The sequence below is a fragment of the Morone saxatilis genome, unplaced genomic scaffold (genome assembly GCF_004916995.1).
Source record: "Morone saxatilis isolate NCDOM2014 unplaced genomic scaffold, NCSU_SB_2.0 Contig6, whole genome shotgun sequence".
In the NCBI taxonomy this organism is placed as follows: Eukaryota; Metazoa; Chordata; class Actinopteri; family Moronidae; genus Morone; species Morone saxatilis.
In genome coordinates this window covers 3,538,981-3,559,577 of record NW_023340206.1, presented here as the reverse complement: position 1 = coordinate 3,559,577, position 20,597 = coordinate 3,538,981, and the positions used below count along the sequence as shown (strand labels likewise).

At 40.4% G+C, this 20,597-nt stretch overlaps 2 protein-coding genes and 1 long non-coding RNA gene across 3 annotated transcripts in view; 1 reads left to right on the top strand and 2 right to left on the bottom strand.

The window, feature by feature from the left end:
* LOC118339948 (nuclear receptor subfamily 0 group B member 1-like) overlaps positions 1–687 on the bottom strand; it is a gene marked incomplete in the record, with an annotated part of 4,529 nt that extends 3,842 nt beyond the window's left edge. Inside the window, 1 exon segment of the mRNA XM_035677775.1 lies at positions 114–687. Coding sequence (XP_035533668.1) covers positions 114–648 — 535 coding nt within the window.
* The window catches only part of LOC118339953, a 21,630-nt gene extending 1,575 nt beyond the window's left edge, over positions 1–20,055 (top strand). The window contains exon 3 of the long non-coding RNA XR_004797342.1: positions 19,975–20,055. This is a non-coding gene — a long non-coding RNA (uncharacterized LOC118339953). The remainder of the gene's footprint in view (positions 1–19,974) is intronic.
* Positions 8,677–20,597, bottom strand: part of LOC118339952 (peripheral plasma membrane protein CASK-like) — a 47,340-nt gene continuing 35,419 nt past the window's right edge. Inside the window, exons 22-28 of the mRNA XM_035677783.1 lie at positions 19,988–20,184; positions 19,254–19,369; positions 17,886–17,966; positions 14,022–14,102; positions 13,184–13,386; positions 12,195–12,278; positions 8,677–10,597 (exon numbers count right to left, since the gene is read on the bottom strand). Of these exons, the coding sequence (XP_035533676.1) occupies positions 10,421–10,597; positions 12,195–12,278; positions 13,184–13,386; positions 14,022–14,102; positions 17,886–17,966; positions 19,254–19,369; positions 19,988–20,184 (939 nt within the window). The 3' untranslated portion in view covers positions 8,677–10,420. The remainder of the gene's footprint in view (positions 10,598–12,194; positions 12,279–13,183; positions 13,387–14,021; positions 14,103–17,885; positions 17,967–19,253; positions 19,370–19,987; positions 20,185–20,597) is intronic.

Sequence of the window (20,597 nt, the reverse complement as noted above, 5' to 3'; positions counted from 1 at the left end):
AGACAGACAGACAGGGAGAGACAGAGAGAGACAGACAGACAGGGAGAGACAGACAGGCTGCAGTGTGATTCAAACAGACTCAGGAATAAGATTAAAGTTGTCTTTAGTCTTACCCGGGGTGAACAGTATGGCTCCCTTCAGAAACGCGTATTCTCTGACGCTGATCCTCAGTCCTCGACACCACGCCAGAAACATTTTGATCCCCTCCGCGTCACTCACCGGCACCCCGGGGTCCCGGCTCTCTGCCGGAGTGCGCTCCTGCTGTCGCTCCTTGCTGTGAGTTAAAATCATGTGTAACAGACTCGGCTGCTGCGTCTCCACCGTGTCGAAGTCCACGGAGTCCTGCACCATGCCCAAAACCAGCAGCGGCGCCCAGCTGTTGCGCACAAGCCGGAGCTGGTCTCCCGCCGGCAAACCCCGAAAACACGGCACATTTTTCACGAATCTGAAAGTTTTCACAAGCACCTCCGAGGCCGCTTTGAAAACTAATTGCGGAGCCCGAATGGCGACCAGTTTCCTCCTGGACGCGCAGGAGCAGGGCTGTTGCGCGGCGACGGTCTCCAGGTGTCCCTGCGGGCTGTGAGCGCCTCTGTTGAGGAGGCTGTACAGGATGCTGCCCTCCCGGTCTCTGCACTCACAACACGACATGCCGCTTCTCAGAGCTGCCCCAATGGTTATGAGCTTGTTTTGACGAATATCATCTTTTTTATACGCTAGACTCGAGGCACTAACAACATACGTCCGGTCAGCATTTTCACAATAAAAGCATAACAACGTAGCAGCAAGTGCATGTCCAGCAGTAACTCATGATGTCACTCATGCTTTCTTTTTAGAACATAATCATATCTTCTATCTCTAAAATATGATACTGAATACTTATATTCATATATTGACGCAGTAAAATTTGATGTGCAGAAATTCAATGAAACTGTATTCTGTAAATATGTAACAGTAGTTAGTTACTGTATACATTATGGGTTTGTTTAGTGAAGTTAACCTTACTTATTTATGTTCTGTAACTAAACTATACAGTCCACCATTATATATTCCACTCTATAATAAGGTGTCAATGGGGATCCAGTAATCTGAATATTAGGCCTTAAAAGTTCTTAAATATGATTTATGATTCAATGAAGTCGATGTTAATTGTATAAAATGAACATTTTCGGTCTTGCATTTAAATTTGTAGGGGAAAAATTGTGTTGATCATACTGTAACAACTACAAAATGAAACCGACAGCAACCCATATACATTTTCTTCATATCCTGCATACTTCTTTTTCCCACAGTGGTCTTAAAAAGGTGTTAAAAGTCTTAAATCAAACCTTTTGAAACCTGCAGAAACCCTGAATTATGTTGGACTGTTGCAGAAGCACATTTCATTATATTTGCACCACTGGTAATAATATAATTACTTCAGAGTAATTCTGACTCCTACCTGCTGCTGTTTTATGTGGTACAGTTGTGAATGCATAGTTGCAGTTGCAGTGGAGAGTAATGTTGGGTTCTGAGTGATGTGATTGTGGTGTTTGTACTTGCAGAGAAGAGTGTTCAGATGGTGTAAAATGAGTGCAAAGTGTTACCCACAGCCAACAGTGACTAACCAGCCAACACTTCTCGTTGTAGCCATCATTTATTTTCAATTCACATGACATGTTTGGATGTAGTCGACATATGAAGCTTTAATTTGGAAAGCAAAATCAGCCAACATCCAGTCTGTCTCCAGCTGTGTGTAGCTGGCTTGATGCATCCTCCAAACAGACCTATTGTAGGCTAATAAGTCAGTTCAGGGCTGGCCCAAGACACTGGGGGGCCCCTGAGCGGGACTTTTTGGGGGCTCATCCCTCCATTGTGTGAAACATCAATCATCTGAGTGTTTTGCATAGGAAGACCATGTGCGTGTTTGTAATGAGTGCAGCAGAGCGATAACAGAGCTTCTTGCACATTCCAAGTTTCATAAATAAGTGGGGGAAAACCCTCTGCTCAGTCTCTGAGGCCTAATTTAAGGTGTGAAATCCTGTTTGTCTATGCAAAGCAAACTCCTGCAGATGGGTTTCAGAGGGCAGAGTGGACTCCTGTTAATGTGAGGTCCATTTCATTAACACAAACAACGTCAGACCACAGAGTGTTTGCAAAGGTTGACTTCAGGCTTTAGCTCCACATAGGGATTCATAAGTGCAGGTGTGATTGTATGTTGGCAGCTCTTCCAGTTGAGTAACTATTAGCATGTTTCTAACCGTTAGAATGATTCTGATTTCTGTCTTGGTAATGTTCAAACAGCGTTTTTATCTAATTCGAGTAGGAAACAAAATATTATCTCTCTTTGGAACCAGTCCAACCTGAGTAAGAAATGACAAAAGATGTAGCTTGTTTCAGATGTTTAACGCATTTAGTTCCCCTTTTAAGGAGGCCTAGATCTGTGAGTAATGTTACTGAAACTTATGTGACTGGATGTCTATAAGCCAATCACAGTGTTCCACATCATCTAAAGTAGACTGAACTGAGGGGGGGTCCCTTTTTTATATCAAGCATGGCTGACCATGAGACAAGGACGACGCGTAGGGCTCGTTTTCATCTTCAATCATCCATTAAAATGAATAAAATGATTACATAATGCAGTATTTTAATACTTATTTTATTGCATTTACAGTAGAAACCCACAGTAGTGTCATAGTGGAGCGTCATAGTCCCCAGCTGATTTTTGATGATGATAGTAAAGCTAAGCTTCGAATTCTGGTCTGCACCATGTCTGTGTCTGTTCAACCAACTAAATGATCTGTTTGTATCTGTTATTGAAGTGGGCAGGATTAACCAGGAGTTGATCATTTGAGCCTGAATTTGATATCAGACGTTGCATTAGAAAACTATTCACAGGACAGCCTCAGAATGGAGCTTCAGAGCAAAGAGAAAAGTTAGTTTTTTAAATAAAACTTACTATGCTATGTTTGTAGCCTAGTACTCACTCAACCCTACTGAATAAGTTCTTAATTCAGCTGTATTCACTGTGACATTTAGTTCAAAGGTGGCCCAGTGAACTAAATTACTCACCATTTCCATGTGAGTTTCAGTTTAGCTTCAGGTGACGTGACATCCTTTCATCTGTGACTCTTCTGACATTTGGGGCTTGTGAACTGAAAATGATCAGATAACAAAAACAAACCAACCAATGGGTTGTTTTTCTGGTGTTCAGGGAGTTGTCAAGGTTCAGTGAACAGTGACAGTTTCTTAAAGGTTTATTTATATAGCAAGTTTAAATCCAGTGACAACAAAACAAATGAACCAATGAACAATACAGGCTAATTCATTTCTTTATTTGCAGATCTCCTTTTTATATGATCCCAAGACCCCAGGGAGAGTGCCGGGCTTTAATTTGCAGCTGCACAATTAATCGTAATATTATCGAAATCGCAATATTTAAATCGTAAGAGCTGTAATGCTTTGATGAAGGTCAAATAAACAGCATGATAATGACGTAGTGTAGTGCTGCAGAGGTGCCCTGGTCTACAAATATCTTTTAAGAGAACATGTTTGTGTGGTACAGACCCCCAAAACCTTCACATAATTATGATTTTTATAATATGAAAATTCAATTTGTGATGTAAAAAGGATCATTCCCACATACATTGTGAAAGAAGCTGCTGTAATACGATGGATACATTCTTTGAGCATCACCTTGTTTTGGCTTTATGTGCCACTGAGAACAGAGCGCCACCTCCAATACTGTATCCAGTTCTCTTAATACATCCATGATACGATCAAGCACTGATTTAAAAATGCATTATGGACTGTGACCATATACAGCCAGAGATGTTTGAGTGGGGGTCAGAGCAGAGGAAATGTGAGATTGTTGGTGTCAGAAGTCTTGCAGCAGAATTCTCTACTTTCGTCCAACCTTGAAGGATAGTAAAGTTTTCTGACATTGAATCTCATCACTACTGATGAGTAGTTTTTTTTCTCCAGAGGCATGTAGACATTAGAGTTTAATTCCATTTCCTGAGCAACAGGTTTCAAAGCAGCAGAGTGACACGAGCATAAAAGCAACGGTGCCCTCGGTGTGTAATTACCTGACAAGGCCAGACGTTTCTCCTTGTGCAGGCAACAGTTTCTATAGTAACGAAGTGTGGCAGAAAACATGCGTCTGAATTCAACCCAAGAATAAATCATGATAATTATACAAAGATCTTTCTAGGACATAAATGAGATCAACTTAATGCAGAATTCTGAAGGACTGAGGCGCTTTTCATCAAAGTTTTTACTAATGACCCTGACTATTTCTCAGGGTTGTTTATGAAGAGTTTCATTTATCATCAGGGCCTTTTGCACCTTTTCACATTGCACTTAAACAACTCCAATGCTGAGAAAAGCCTCGAGTCAAATAACAGAAAGCTCTCCTTTTGTAACAGTTTGGTCTTTATATCAAGTTTATGAGAAAAGACGTAACGTGTTACACGCAATGCTCAAAGTGAGAGAGAAATCGATGATGCAGTCCATCTGAAACACTTGCGGTTTACCAGACAGGTTTCAGAATGACTCGAGAATGTACGGTAGGCAATCGGCTGTCTCTTTCAAGCAATCAAAAACTAAATCCTTCTAGAGGCATTGCTGTCTGACAGAAAGGGCTCTTTAACAGTGCACCTTCTTATTCCACTGTTAACTTCTAAACTTTCATTAAATGTGAAGAACTTTAACTTTCTGAATTAAAAAAAAAATGGTTTAAGGACGACTCGTATCCATCTCTGTTGTTTCTTAAAATGATTTTGCAGAACATTGAACTCATAAACATGCCTGGATTTGGCAGCTGCAAAGCCTCTCAAAAGTATAATAAAGTATAATTTAGTATATATACTATAACTCAACTGTAGACTCAAGTTTTAGTCATCAGCCTGGTAATTTACTTTTAAAATGAATGAAAAATCAATTTCATCAGACTGTCCACCTCTTTAACATCAGAAATGTAGTGTGAAATGAGGCCTTTGGTAAATAACCAACAGGTAACAGCTTCTATTTACTCTAAAAACATGTTAAGCTGCCGCACTCTTTGCAGACGTGTTATTACTGTTGCTCAGACAATAACCGAGTGAAGAAAATGCTTTCAATATCCAGTAACTCAAAACCAGATAACCACCAGACAATGCTTTACAAGTGGCTGCTGAACTCTCATCATATCACAGGATTTCCTGCTTTCTCAGCTCAAAGCAGCCAATTCAGAACCGTTGGAGCAAGCAGTGACTTATCTGTGCTTCCGAGCCAGAGTACACAGTCAAACAGCCATCTCTGCAAACACACAGCGGAGGAAAAACAACAGTCCGCCACCAAGCGATGCCCCGAGATGAGCCAGCAAACTCCCCGCTCCATTTAGCACTGAGTTATTCCATCAGGCCTGTCCGTCTGTCTCTTGAGGGACAACATCAGTCACCTATCAGCTCTACGCGCCTCACAAGACTGATAGATTCAACCTTGGACAAAAGGACAGCAGGCGGACGGACAGGCAGCATATCACTGCTGTCAGGGGAAGACCTTTTATCTCCAAACTGTCGGCTTTTCAGGAGTCTAGAAAAACGGGCTGCTTTTAACCGTTGACCATCTTTTACGAGTGACGAGTTTGGTCAGACTTGAGCAGGGCCAGAATGTTCTCAGGCTTTCCGCTTCAACATGTTAACCCTGAATCTGTATATCAATTTAAAACAGCTTGAGGTACAAAAACCTTGGAAATCTAGTGGTCGATAAAAATGCTGCTTGTTTTGGGGATTTTTCCTGTTTGTCTGCTCCCCCCTTGGACATTTTCTGGACATCGACCTCATTCACATCCTTTACTCGCATCCGAGTTCTTCTTTGGAGTCCACACCTAAATGAAACATCACAGTACGATCCGGACAGGAGTGGACTCAGCAGGCCGTCACCAATCCTTGCTACCATTCCCTTGGCATCATGTGGGGATCACTGAGGACTTTTTCTTAAATGAAGAGCCAGGCTTCGCTGAGGCCCCTGGCTCTCGTGTGCAAACAGGACCCAGAGTTTGCCGATAGGCTTGCTTTCTTCAGATAGAGGTGTCACTCTGCTTCTGATGCTCATTCTGTCTCCTAGCAGAAGCCTAGTATGTCCTTGTCCTTGTCTACCCTGTAGCTGGTCTCCCAGTCGGTTAGCCTCCAACCTGCTATTCAGCTATTGTCGTTCTGTTCCTCCAAGTTTAATATTGTTGTTTTGTCTACTCTGTATGACATTTACTGGCACGGCTGTCCTCTCTGTAAGAGCGATCCCTCCTGTATTGCTATTCTTATGGTTCATCCCTTTATCCAATTCATCCAATTCAAGGCTTTAAGAATAAAGGGTCACATTTCATACAGATTTTGAAGCCCTTTGAGGCTATAAATGATTTGAGTTGTCTAGCTTCCAGCTTCCAGCCTCCACAGGTTCCTGCAGCCTCACAGGTTGTATGTACTCAGCCTGCTGAGCCAGCAGTGCAACACCTGTAGAACCATCCTGACAGCGGGACACCTTAAGCTAACTAAGCCTTGTGTGGACGGTTCCGGGGGTCGTAGGTTGCATAAGCTGCTCAGCGTTGTGGTTTCTCCACTGCTCTGACCACCTGCCCCTGGTCTCCAGCTGTGTCTTCAGTTGGCTGCCTGCCTGCTTGCTTCCCAGCAGTGTAGCACTCCAGGGTTGGCTAGCCTCCAACCAGACTGAGTCAGCGAGCCTCCAGTCTGCTATTTGGCCATTGTCCATTTGCTTTCTCCATACTGTATATTATAATTTACTGTTATGTGTTTAATCTGTATATATGACACTTGCTTCAAGTCAGTCCTTCCTTAAAGAGTGAATCATCTCTGGCCTCCTGGTCTCTGTTGTCCCTTGCCTAACCCAGTCATCTGACTGTCCTCCCACCTCTGTCCATGAGCCTTTTTTGTCAAAATTGTGTTTCTGTGCATCTCATTTAAAGTTCAGTTCACCTAAACTGCACTTTTTTTTATGTAATTTGTAGATTTTTTAGATATTCTCGAATATATTTTCTGCCTTAACCAGAATACAGTGGAATTGTTTTTGCTCAGCATTAAATAATTACATTTAAAATATTCAACATAATCAGTGTTCCTGTCACTCTGGATAATCCACAGAACACATGCACAGTTCTTAAAGAGAGTATTTCTTTGGTAGAAAGTAGCAGTTTACATCCATGTCTGTCCAGACTTTTTTCATGATGAAGAATTTATTGAATGGTGTATTTTTTTGGCTTAATGGAAATGAAAAGAGATTTTTCTTAGAGAAAGATAGAAACCCCTAACACTGGGCAACCCCAGCATGGCTAAATACCAGTAGAAGTAACTTAGAGTTTGTCTGACAATTTCTTGTCATTTGGAGGAACTGAACTTGAATTAGATTTATTTTTTTACACCTCAGGCCCAGCAGCTTGTAGGGTGGCAGAGTGTGTGACTTGTGTTCTTGCTTCCTGATTGTGGTGCCCTGTTTTAAACTAGAGACTGTGGAAACGTCCCACACGGCTCATATTGTGCAGCTTCTTCCAGCACATCACTGATTGGATTGAAGCCTGCAGGCAGACACTCAACATGTCCTTGATGACCGAACCTCAGTCTGCAGCTTTGATATTCATTATTCTGAACTCAGTCTGAACTCATTGTTTGTGCTTGTAGGGGCAACCAACCGGTTTGTGTTTTGTTTTTAAAAAAGAGACTTATTTGTAGTCCTTATATGCTCCTGTTTGATTTGAACAGCCAGACAGGCAGAGAGGGAAAAACAGAGGCATCAAATATGAATTTGACAGCAGGTGAAATAAGCTATTCAACTTCTTAAATGCTCTTTTGCCATATGCAGTCGTTAAAATAACTGAATTAAAATTTAATGTATTAAAAGTTTTTTTTTAATGAACTTGACATGACATTTGTGAGTGAAAATGTCTTGATATAATGTACTGCTGTAAGCTGCATTATCACTACACCAACAACAAAAGGTTTCTTATGATTGCCCAGATTTAAGCAGCATACATTTTAACGGTCAATCTCCTGAATGACCAAAAAATATCCCAAAAATCACTTTAATCAACTTGTGCATGTACAAATTAATTATTACTTATCAATCTATAGCAGTATTGGCCTTGGATTCAACCAGTAAACCCTGAACAGATTCAGCTGAGGCTTTGCAATCCTCTTTTAATGACCAGACCCTTGTCTCTCCTTGAAAACTGTGCTTCAAATCAATACAGGCAGAAAGAAATCTGTTTATTAGGTGTTCCTGTGTTACTTAACCAGGGCCTGGCAGCTGTTTGAACTGAGCTTTATTTTTGCATGAGGATATCAATGAGTTTATGACTACAACAAACAATGCAATGCTGTATTATTAATGAGGAGAATGTGATTTTATATAGACCTTCATTGCGCTTTCCTTGTGGGCATGACATTGAATGTAGAGTAGATTTACATAGTTGTCTATGGAAGCGTCTCTCATTAAAACCGGATCATTGAGAAATCCAATAGATAAATCTCCACTTGTTGCAGAGCAGCGAGAAACAGAAATTTAGTTTGTTTGGCAAACAGTCTTTTTAAGCAGCCCTATAGTGTGTTCGACTGATTTAAATCCCTTTTTTAAATCTGTACGTAAAATACAACAATATAGTTGTTCGCACACATTAAGTTGCACACACACACTTCAGAAAAGAAGCAGAAGGAAGACGAGGCAGTTTACTTTAAACACGTAAAAGGAAATATATTTTTTTTAAAAATGAAATAACAAAAAAGAACAACATTTCATACAGAAGAGCTGCTTTTGTCATTTGCAGAGGTAATTTACACAGGACTTGAAATGAAAACACTTTACTTGAAGTGGAACAGCAGCAGCCACACCACACAGCTGAAAATATTGACTTTTTTTAAATTGTATTTAATTTTTTTTAAAGACCCTTCAACTGTCTGTATACTGAGTTACTGTAGGCGGGGTGGCGCTGTGCCACTTCTGGTAAAGCATGAAGAGGTTATGTCACATACTGAGCTTCTTTTAAGGATTAATATACACTGGCTCTTGGTAATTCACTCGTATGACGTACGCACCATTGAAACATTTACACACAAAATTTAGAGTTATTTTTCTCTCCCTCAAAACAAGAATACTCCTTATATTTTTAAAGACAACAGTTAACAGTTCCAAAATGGTGGCTCTAGGATTGGATTAATCCCACCTACATGAGGCCCTCCCCTTCCACACAGGCATTCCTTATGAACACTTTTCATTTTAACAAGTGTGGCTCACTGTTTGAGTGCGAGGAAAGAAGAAAATGGTTGTCGTGGCGGTCTGCCTGGCAGAAACCAGGGGTGTGCATAGGTGTTACCGACTTCTTCCCCGAGGCTCTGATAAGGCAGTTTATTTTCTCCTTTCAGTTTATTTTTTTTTCTCTTTTTTTGTCTTCCAGCTCAGGAGCCATGTTTAGTTGTGGATGTAAGTGCTTTTTCATAGCTGGTCATGCCCTAAGAACGATATTCCAGATCCATTGACCACTGATTAGCATTTCACGTAGAGGGAGAGGGGTAAACACAGCCAGAAGAGAGTAGGCAAGACCAAATGAAAACTGTGAGGTGACGGGATGCAGCACGTCTTCTTCATTGTCCATTTTGTGCAAACTGAGATGTAAACAAAGACCGTCAGAGGTTGAGAAGGGAAGCATGGTACAAGAGGCTACAGCAACACACGGAAAGACAGCGTAGAGGGATGCAGTGTGCTCCTTCAACAGACTGACAGGCACAGAGGGCCAGTGAAATAAATAAAGGGCTGGGGGCGGGTGAGGGAGAAAGAAACTGCCAAGTTTCCTGTGCTTTTTGCTTCACTCAAACTTGCATTTGGAGCTGAGGGAGTTACTTGTTGCCACTATAGCAGCTTCTAATGTGCTTCAGAGTTCGGCTTGTTTGTCACAGGGGCCGAGGAGATTGGGGGATGTTGGAGGGGAGGACACAGAGTACCACAAGAAGTGCCTTTAAAGGTCAACACACACACTGGCACCCACATAAGACTGCTTTATGGTCATGCTCGCTATTGCCTTTCCAATATTACCACCCATCCATCAATTACAAAAGAAAAGTACAAAATATCTACCACACTGCCCCTCCACTGCCCACCCTTCCACTATATAAGGACAGAACCATATTCACTTAGTTTTTTATCGTTTATATATATATATGTATATATGTACACAACAATATGCCTTTGAGGCTGTTGAGAAAAAGTGGGTAGGGGCAGGATGAAGTCTCTGTCGTGAGTCATTAGTTTCTTCATTTCCCTCTTTTTCAACAACAGTGTATCTACAGAAATGTATGATTCCGATGAGAGACGTGATTCAAGGGGATTTGACCAAAGTTTAGCATCCGCGTTGGATCAGAGATGGATCGTTCAGGGCGATGAGCGAATTGCCGTTGAGTGTATGTCAGTAGACCCAGGAGACGGGGACCCACTGAGCAGTGGTGGACACCAGGTCTACAGCCTCCTCCAGCAGTCGGATGGTGTCATCAATCTCGTTGTTGATGATGGTCTGGTCAAAGTAGTGAGCGTAGGTCCGCTGCAGCATCTCTGATTCCTTCTGAAGCCGCTGAAGAGAGTCATCCTGAGTGTGATTGAGGAGAAACAGAGAGAGGGGTAAATGGCTGGTTGTGGCGCATTCAGGCTGTTTGTGGTCCACTTCTATATGTTTGACTGGCAAAACTTGTAGTCACTTGCAGTATTTGCAACATCTTATGATGGAAGAGGTTAATGCCGACATTCGATTGAGCTGTAGTTGGCTGAATAATTTCATAAATGGGCTAAAATACAACACAAGAACTCGGGTGTTGTCTGGTCAATCTCCTCTTGCCAAAGATTGTTTCAAGATTGAACTTTCTCGTTCTTTTGTTTATTAAATTAAATTTTAGATTAAATAACACCAACACAGCGATGATTCTTCCTCCAGATAAGCCACTTTATTGTAAATGTGTCGCTGTCATCAGTAAATATAACGCATTTTTTAAATGTTGTAAATTTTGACTGTTAACCAGTAATATGATATCATACTAAAAGCAGGTTTCAACGGGTTCAATTTTAGGCTTTTTAAGACCTATTTTACATCCATACTGGCAAAAAGTATGAAGGAAATTCAATGTTGGTTCCATGTCGGTTTTATTCTATAGTTGTTACAGTATGATCAATTATTAATTATTTCCCAAAAACATATTTAAAAGTGAGACTGAGAAAATGTAACTTCATACCAGTAACATTAATTTCTGTAATCCAATACATTTAACGTATTTAAGGCCTGAAATTCAGATGATGGCTTTCAAGACTTTTGATGACTCAGCAGACATCCTGTAAAAGTGAGCTAAATTGTTTAGTTATGAAAGTAGCTATGCTTCTTAAACAACAAACAGTACGATCTAAATATTGCTTCATATTATGTAGACCACAAATTCAAGCCTGAAGTTTGTCTAAATCACAATACTGATCAGAAAATTGCAATTCGATATCCCCCCACATCATCCAGTGTAGAGGAAGGACAAATGAAATGGACAGGCAGGGTTGGGCCAAAGGAGAAAACGTTGCATCAAAAATGAAGATGCACTACTGAGAGAGCACACAATTAAAGAGGATTATTAGAGGGATTAGAGGATTTAGAGGAAATCAAGGGGAATACGAGTGGACAAAGCTGGACGAGTTCTAGAGCTACACAAACACAGAGGCCAGACATGCCTTTCTACAATCTCCTAACAAGCTCAACTCACAGCGTTTAACCACTACTTACTGGTAGTTTCCTGCACCACTTTGGAACCTTGGGTGCAAATGAGAATAGGCATGCCAAAGAAAACACAAACATGCTTAAAGCATACAGAGCACGTGCAGTGAGAGAAACACTGAGCGAAGCAAGAAGGACGACAGATACAAAAAATGAAGGCGTCTTTCACACTGGATTGGATTGTTTTAATTCAGCTAGTCTGCTTTTCCTTTTGTCAACAAAGTGTTTATTTATACCACCACTGCCAGTACACAAAAGTACCACTTGTTTTGAAGTAGGCCAGAAAAGTCCCATTATCATTTGATATCAAATTAGACTGAAATGTCTCTGAGTTCAGACTATAATGCCAGTGTGACTGAATGGGAGTTAGTACGTGCAAATAAAGCAAACTGGAACAGTTTGGGGACGAGTGTGAGAGGAAGCAAGTGTGTGACTGTACCTCGGTCATGCCAGGGGTGATGTTGGGAGCCGCGATGAAGACAACATAGGGCGCAAACTCAGCTGTCCTTAGGATCTTTAGTGCCTGATGAGAGACAGAAAGGGAATTCTGTAGTTCTTTCAAACAAACTGCCAAACAAAATGCAAGCAAAAGTTTCAACAAGCACAACAGTATTGGCTACCAGGGCTACAAACAATTACAAATCACTAATAATAGGTTTCAACATCAGGGTAGTTTTAATTTAACTTCCAGTCAGCCCATTAAATTCCAAACATTTTAAGCTGTATGTAAACATGTATATAAAAAGAAAAAAACAAGGATGCAGAATTAATTGAAACATTATCGAAGTGGAATATTTTTGATGAATGTAAAATGTGTGACAAACGGCACAAATCCTGTTCTCCAGATGCAACAGAAAAACATATCGGTACGAACACCAGCAAACATTAGATTAACATGATTTTAATCTTTTTTTTCAGTAATAATGTAATTTGTGATGCAAAAATGATCATTCCCAACCTTAACGTGATATGTCACAATAATCACAACATGGTGTTTTTACCATATTGTGCAGCCCTAAAAAAGACACTGAAGTTCTGTAATGGCATAACTTGACAACATGACAGGAGCCGTGTATGCTATTTGGTATTTAGCATAGTAGTGAGTGAAAAAGCCCTACTTCTTCTGTGGTGGTAACGCTAGAAAACAGCAGATCATTTGAACAGAATTGATATTAATGAAGGCATCAGTCAGTTGATTTTAAAACTTTATTTGCAGTTGCTGTTGCAGATGTCGTTGTCCTTGTGCTGCTGTAGACTGACCAATGATGTGATGGCATTGTATTCACAAATGAGCGTGCTGTCATGATTTTTATGCGTAAGTGACTCTAGGACTTTTTGTTAAACATGAAGTTGTCATGTAAAACTGCTGGTCCTTTTAGTAAGTGCATGTCTGAAAATGACTTTTCAGATACATAAAGCTGTTGTTACCTGTGGTTCAACATCCAGGATGGAGATCATGCCCTGTGCATGGATCTGCCTGATAGTCTCCAGCCTGGTTCCATACATGGCATCCTCATGGCTGCCGTACTCCAGGTAGTCGTTGTTGCTGATGTCCTGCATCATCTGGTCGTGAGACACGAAGTAGTAGTTCTTTCCGTTCTCCTCGTCTTTCTTAGGAGGCCGAGTTGTGTCTGAGCAGAAAGAGATGAAAACCACATTACATTGAAGTCTGTGTGCGCTCGTGCTGTTGATGATGTTTATTCTTTCATTTCGCATTATATCCATAACCCAATACAACATAACTATTCTGCCTACAGACTGAACAGTGTCCGGCTCTCTGGCGTGCTGCAGTCAGTGTATTGTTTCCATTATCAGAGCTTCTGTGTCGCTGGTAGTGCATTTTGCTGCTCTAGCTCAACCCAGTTAAATGTGTTATATTCTTCATTACAGCGGATAATTCCCCACTATACATTATAACTTCTACTAGTTCAGACAAACACTCATAGCTCTCCCCCAGTTCTGCTAGCTACACTACTTTAGCTATCCCTCTGCCTCCTTTAATGATAAATGGTACATGTAATAAATGTACCTTATTTTCCCAGCTGGATGCGAGGCGTGAACTGGAAGCTAACTCGTTGGCTGCTGTAGTTATGCAGCCCGTAGTAGACAATGTAGTTCCTGTTATGATTTGCTGCTATAGATTGTTCACATCTAACAATAATAATACAGGGACTACTTCAGTAGCTGATAGTGATCTGATACGATTTCTCTGACATGTAACCACCCTGTGCAGATGTTATTAGTGAGTGTGTGTGTGTCTCCTTACGAGGGATGGGGTAGGCAAAGCGGTCAGGATGTTTGGTAATGAGCGTGTTCTTGATGTGCCTCCTACCAACTCCATGTGCACCTGAATGAAAGGAGACAACAGGTTGGTCAATCCAGTAATAGGCAGTTCCAAACTGTGACTTAATTGCTTGACATGCTTGTAGTCTTTGTATTTGTTAAAATTCTGGCATTTTTACAGTATTTAATTTTTTACATGACTGGACCTTTATGTAGGATTATACTGTTTTATTCTGTCAGTACACAGAATATAAAACCTTTTAATGTGATCATGCATATACTGAAGGATTGGATTACTTTTGGGGTTTTCTTGGCCCCACAAAATGATAGAATACATGAAGGGTCTTCGTATTTCTCCAGCCTTTCCCTTCACTCAGTCTATTGTATCAGGACGTAGTGTTACCCATAGCTATTGCATGTCATCTCATACACCACTCCAGATCTCCTCTCCTGGGGGGGTTGTGTCTTTAGGATGTACCAGCAGAGATCTTGCAGGAGAGATTTGGCATGCCATAGGTACAATGAATGACTCGAGGGTTGCTGTAACCGCCTGTCATGTAATGCCACCATAGAAAGTTCATCTGAAGCTAAAATGAGGCTTCAGCAGTCCAAATTAGCCAAGTACAATGGGTAGCTTACAAACTGATAGCCTTTTTAGTATGTGTGTTTCCTTGCTGGGAGTGGCAGTTGCATATAGGTGTAGGAATACACAATCAATTTGTCAAACTCACAGTACTGAAGCTTATCATCAGCTCAGGGGAACTCTGGAATATATTTTTGGACATAAGAATAGTTGATTTTGTCCTCTGTTTCTTATAGTAGTCCCTCCACAGTGGTGTTGTTTCACAGCCAGTATCAGAGTAGCAAACCATAACTCATTCAATGTACATAATGCATGAGAGTGTTAAGATATAGTTGAAAAATCCAAATCTGTGCTTTAAAGAATTGAGTTGGTTTGTGCTGCCAGGGATGCCTCCAGTGCCAGATGTGCTCTGCCTGCCAGATGTGCTTGAGGTCCTGCATTTACACATGCTGTAACACATTTACAAATTGCTGTCGGAAAAAGGGCAACTCTCAATAGAGATGAGAAGGAAACGAGATGGCTCACTCATTAGCTACTTCCGTAATCCGCTCTGAAACAATGTGTTACAATACATTATTTTATTCTTTTGTATGAAAGTTCCCTACTTCTCAGTATTAGCTGAAATAATGTTAATAACTTAAAACTTTAGCACCGCTTTTGCTAATATGTTATCTAAAAGCTGCAGCGTATGGTCCATGCATGTGTCACCATAACTATATACTCATACCTCATCAGACTGCATCCAGAAGATGATAAAAAATGTTTGTAAAGTCTTAACATTGTGAATGAAACACAGCTGGAGCTGATGATGGAAGTAGGTAAAGAGTGAGCCATCTTGCTTTCTATGCACGTCTGTTGAGAGCTGCACAGTACAGCCAATCATGTGTTATGGCATCTGTAAACACAGGACCCGGGGCCAATCTGGCAGGCAGAGCACATCTGGTACCAACACCAGTAGTCCCCACTGATTGAGTTGTCTGTTCTGGTCGCAGTAGGAAATTCTCATAATCCACTTCTGAAACCTTTTGACTTTCCTCTCTCTATCCTCCTCATCGTCTCTGATAAGATGTTCTGCAAGTGATCTTTTATGTTGTTTGTTGTGGAGTTTAACTTGAGATATTGGTGTTCCTGTCAGCATTCACATGAACACAGCTGTCCACACTCTTCTAGCTCTTTTAAAAATATGTGCATTAAATAAACCGTGTCACACTACTAATGTAGTATTTCGATGGTCAGATCAAAGAGATCAAGGTTGGTTCTATCTCATCAGCTGTGGTCTTGTGGTAGACGCTATTTATTCACTTCATAGAAATTCTAGTAAATGGTGCACTGATATCAGAAAGGGTGCCAGTTTCTGTGACGCATTTTCAGATTAACTGATCTTCGACAATCTGTACGATTTTTAAGATTAAGTTGTGTGTAGCCTGTACAACTTTGGCATGTAATATTCTGTATGGTTTCCCGCGACGGCTCTGCCTTGAATTTAACATATGTGCTATTCACAAAGAAGAATTTCAACTGTTATCTTCTCATTGTCCAACAGTAGGAACAGGAATCTTCTTTTTCGTACCAGCTATAACTTTGTAAATCCTTCTTGTTTTTAATGTGTTGACATGCAAGCTTAGTTGCTGGTATGATTTCACCATAGCTTTCTCAGAAGTTCATACCCTTGCACAACTTTTCAGCTCACATTGTCAATGATTCTCAGAAACTAAGTTAGACAGTTTCTGTTTTCTGTAGTTGTCTATTTATTGCTTAGCCTCCCAGAATGTATTGTGATAACTGCACTAGGTGATGCAACAACATAGCCTGGGTGTGTTGTAATTTGTTGGGTTTCACTTTCTCTTCCTCCAAATGATACAAAGTTAAAGAACACAGTGCACTACCAGAAATTTTTTTTCTTGCTTCCTCAATGTTGTGGGTTATCTTGATATAATACTCACATGCTGTATGTACTTTGGGATAGTTACTGGTTGCCATATTGCATGTGAAGAACAACCACACTGTTTAAAATGGTGGTCACAATAGTCAGTTCTTTGTCCTTGCAAAAAATGCATCCACTGAGGCTTCAACAGTCTCAGTTAGCCAAACTGAATGGGTATTTTTGTCCTGGATGTGTCCCGCCACTGTAGCTTACCAAGCTTTAGCTATCTTTAAAATGAATTCTGCACAGAACAAAGACTGTGGATTTTAAACACCATTTCTTCAAGTGTGGGTATTGCTTCATGATCAGTATAAAGATTCATTGCACATATGGGAATTTGAGTATTGTATGAAAATAAACCTATTCTTCAATGCATGTCACTGTACGTGGTTCTTTTACTGCTCAATTTTGACCACTTTTTTTTTAACTTCCCTCTTCTGTTGGACTAACATGTAAGATCCACAGACAGTTAAAAATCATTGTTATACTGTAGCATTGAGATGAGATGTATTAAATAGCTTATGTCATCAGACACAATTTTGAAGAGAATTCCAACAGTAACATCAATGTTTACACCATGTTGTTTCATCAGCTAGCACAGACTTGAAAGAAAACATTCAAGGAGACTAAATGTAAAGATGCTAATAAAATTAACATCTGTTCAAGAAAGGGACATGCATCTGAATATGAGACCTGAAAGAAGTTTTGGTGAATTAAATAACAGCTTCTGAGCTTGCATGTCGATGAGAATTGACTGAGCTTTATAAGCATCTGATCATCCAACTGCTAGAGTTGCACCTTGGCACAATTTATTTGACCAAATAGCCCACATCTCCATTTACAACATAAAGATCAGAGGTGAACACCTTGTCAGTGTAAAGGATAGAGGGAGAGATGCAGCTTGCCCCGGGGGCCACTTCAGGCCAACGGGTACAAGGAGTGGATAATGAGTATCAGCAGGGACTACCAGAGTCATAAAGAGACAGCACTTTAAAACATTAAACTCCTGAAACTCTCTTGGTACATCACATGCAACAGCTATAGGGAACACAGTACATTGGTGGAAGGACAAGAGACTGGTTGAACACTGGAAACAAACACCAGCCCAAAACCAGTCACAGTCAACCAGGGGTTAGTGGATGGAAGAAGAGGGCATTCACACCCAAACACTCTCCTTGAATCCAGATTATATTTATTGTTCCTTTTAAAGTTTGTAATGTAAAGAACAGGCTGAGAATCTGAGGGTTTTCTATCCAACCAGACACCAAAGTAACATCTGTAATCAGTGTTTGGTTAGAATGAACCTGCAGACTAACACTACTTTTACTGTGTTTACTTACCAAGCAAAACCAGTGTTTTCCTCTTGAACGATGGCAGTTTGACCACTTCCTCATAAGTCACCAGGTCTAGTTGGTCAAACACTGAAGAACAGAGGAGAAACATTAGGATTAGCAGCTGTATATAATGGATTGTACTAAATTCAGGGGTTAGCTATTTAAAAGCATGTTAATATAGAAAATGAATTCAACTAACTCTACAGGTGATACAACAGTCCTGTATTAAAATAAAGTTTTTTTTTTTTAAACCTGTGTAAATGACACTCTAAAAGCAGTTTCAACAAAAACTCAACATTTGACATGAAGGTATGAATTATTGCAGGGCTGTTGTATCAAATGGCATCAGTTCCCAGTGATAAACATACTCCACAATAATGCGAACACAAATGTATCTCAATAAATAAATGCTAACCTAATAGAGAATCAGAGGGGACACAAGCAATGCCACTGCTAATGAGATTTTAACATTCATTTCAATGTTTTTTAAATATTTAAAGCCAAGTTATTCAAATGATGCCATAATGTACATTAAACAAGCACCTAGCAGACTTAAGGAAGGTCAGCTACCTTGAGAAAGCATTAAAACGTGCTTATTTGCACTAACCTTGGTCAGACAGAAAAACATAACCAAGCTGAGCTGACTAGCATCTCTTCAATTTAAATTACATTTCTAATTTATAATAACAAACCAAACAAAGCAGCTGTCATTGAAAAGTCAATGAGACATTAGGAAGAGGACGAGGTTTAAAAGCAAAGAGGGGGAAGAAAAACACAAGCTGGTTGCCAGCTGTCTGGAGTTACTTACATGCAGCCATGTCATTGGGTAAGAGACAGCATGAAATATGGACAAAGGGTGGGAGCGGAAGGGTTAATAAAAAGACACCATAAAAGGAGACAAATTGAACAAAAAATCACCATAACAAAAACTGTAAAAATCAAAAGCTGTTAATTGCAACGCTGTTAGTGACTTGAGACAGCAGTAGGAGAGGTCTGTCAGAGGGAGAACAGGCGTGCAGCAGTTACACAGACCGGACAATACAAAGGTGCAACAATGTCATTATTTATCCCACATGCCCTTTAAAACACTTCAATAAAAACCATCAGATTTTTAAATGCTAAAACAAAAATACTACAGAATCACCAACAAGTGAGGTTGTGCTCAGAATTTAATTATGGGTTGCATCACACTTAATTAGCAAGTTAGTTTCATAGTGCTACCTGCAGTTGTAATTTGAGAGCAGATTTCTTACACTTTGTAATTGGGGTCAACTGCACAGTCAGATGGAAAACTTCCCTTTTGCCTTAGTGAGCTATCAAATGAAATGCTTGTAGTGGGTTAGCTTAGCTCTGTTGCACCGTTTGTTGGCTTACCTGCATTGTGCTTGGCCAGGTACTTGTCTTTGTACTGTTTCTTCTTCTTACCAAACCAGGTACAACTGGCCTGCTGTTCCTGTTTGGTCTTCTCCATTGCTATACACGCCACACGCCTGAAAAGAACAAAGGCTGTTTAATTAAATGGCTTTGTCCTTGTCAGTAATTCAAAATGTATTATTCTAGATGCTCAAACATGAAGTAAATGTTTGCTTTCTTAGCCCATGTTATACAAGTAGCCAGTCATAGCTTTTAAGCCACTAACTTGTGTTTTGATCTCTGCACTAAAAACTGTTAATAGACCTTTTAAATAGTAGGATAAACACAGGCGTTACCAATTAAAGTTTTGGTGCTATAGCACATGTTGGATCACTGGTAAGACTATGCTACCATAAATGGAACTGAACCTTAATTAATATCATTGGTAACACCTGTGTTTACCCTGCTATTTCATGTCAAAATGGAAATAAAATATATCTATAAAAAAGGTGCTTAATGGTAATGAATGCTGCAATAAGGCCTAACTAATGAAAGTTATAATATTCAGTTTGACACAATACAATTCAAAAACTGAACCGTATAACCTTCATGACAGGACTTGTTGCAGGGCTGTTGGTTAGACTGCATTAGTTTTAGCTAGTTTACCTAATAAACTGGAACCTGAGTGTGAATGTACCTAACAGCAGAGTACAGATAAAAGTGTTGTTGTTGTTGTTTTCAGGTGTTTTACTCACCACTCCTGCAGCTCAGGTGAGGGGATGAGGCCTGCGGTGCCATTCTTGGTGTTCTCCAGCTTTCCCTGCCACCAGTTGTGGTCGTCCTTGGAGATGATCTGAATGATGTCACCCACCCGGAAGCGAATGCCTGCCTCCTTACATGGGATGAGGTCGTCTTTCGCCGGGTCATACTCAAACTGAGCACGTACATAAATCTGTAAGGGCAGGACAGCGAGACAAAAGTTCTTAGGTGCTGACACAGTGGTAAACAATAGCGTTGTGATCATAGGAGAATATATGGGAAAGAATATGATGGGCCAAGCTGCCCATATGAAAGGAGACTGGCTGCTCAATCGTTAGGGAGTTAGAAATGCGGCGCTGACGTTTGTCATTAAAAGATAAAAAGACAGCAGAGGGAACATCAAGAGCGTAGCGTATAAGCCGAAGCAGGAAAGGGCACAGACATTTAGATACATGAACAGCAAGACGAAAATGGTCGACCAAAGCACATCTCTGCCTGTGGGAGTATCCATTTTATCGACGGCTTTTGCACAGATACACATTTTTTTTTGTTGCCTTTCATGTCCACTGACGAACCAGGTATGAAGACTAAGCCTTGACAGCTAGC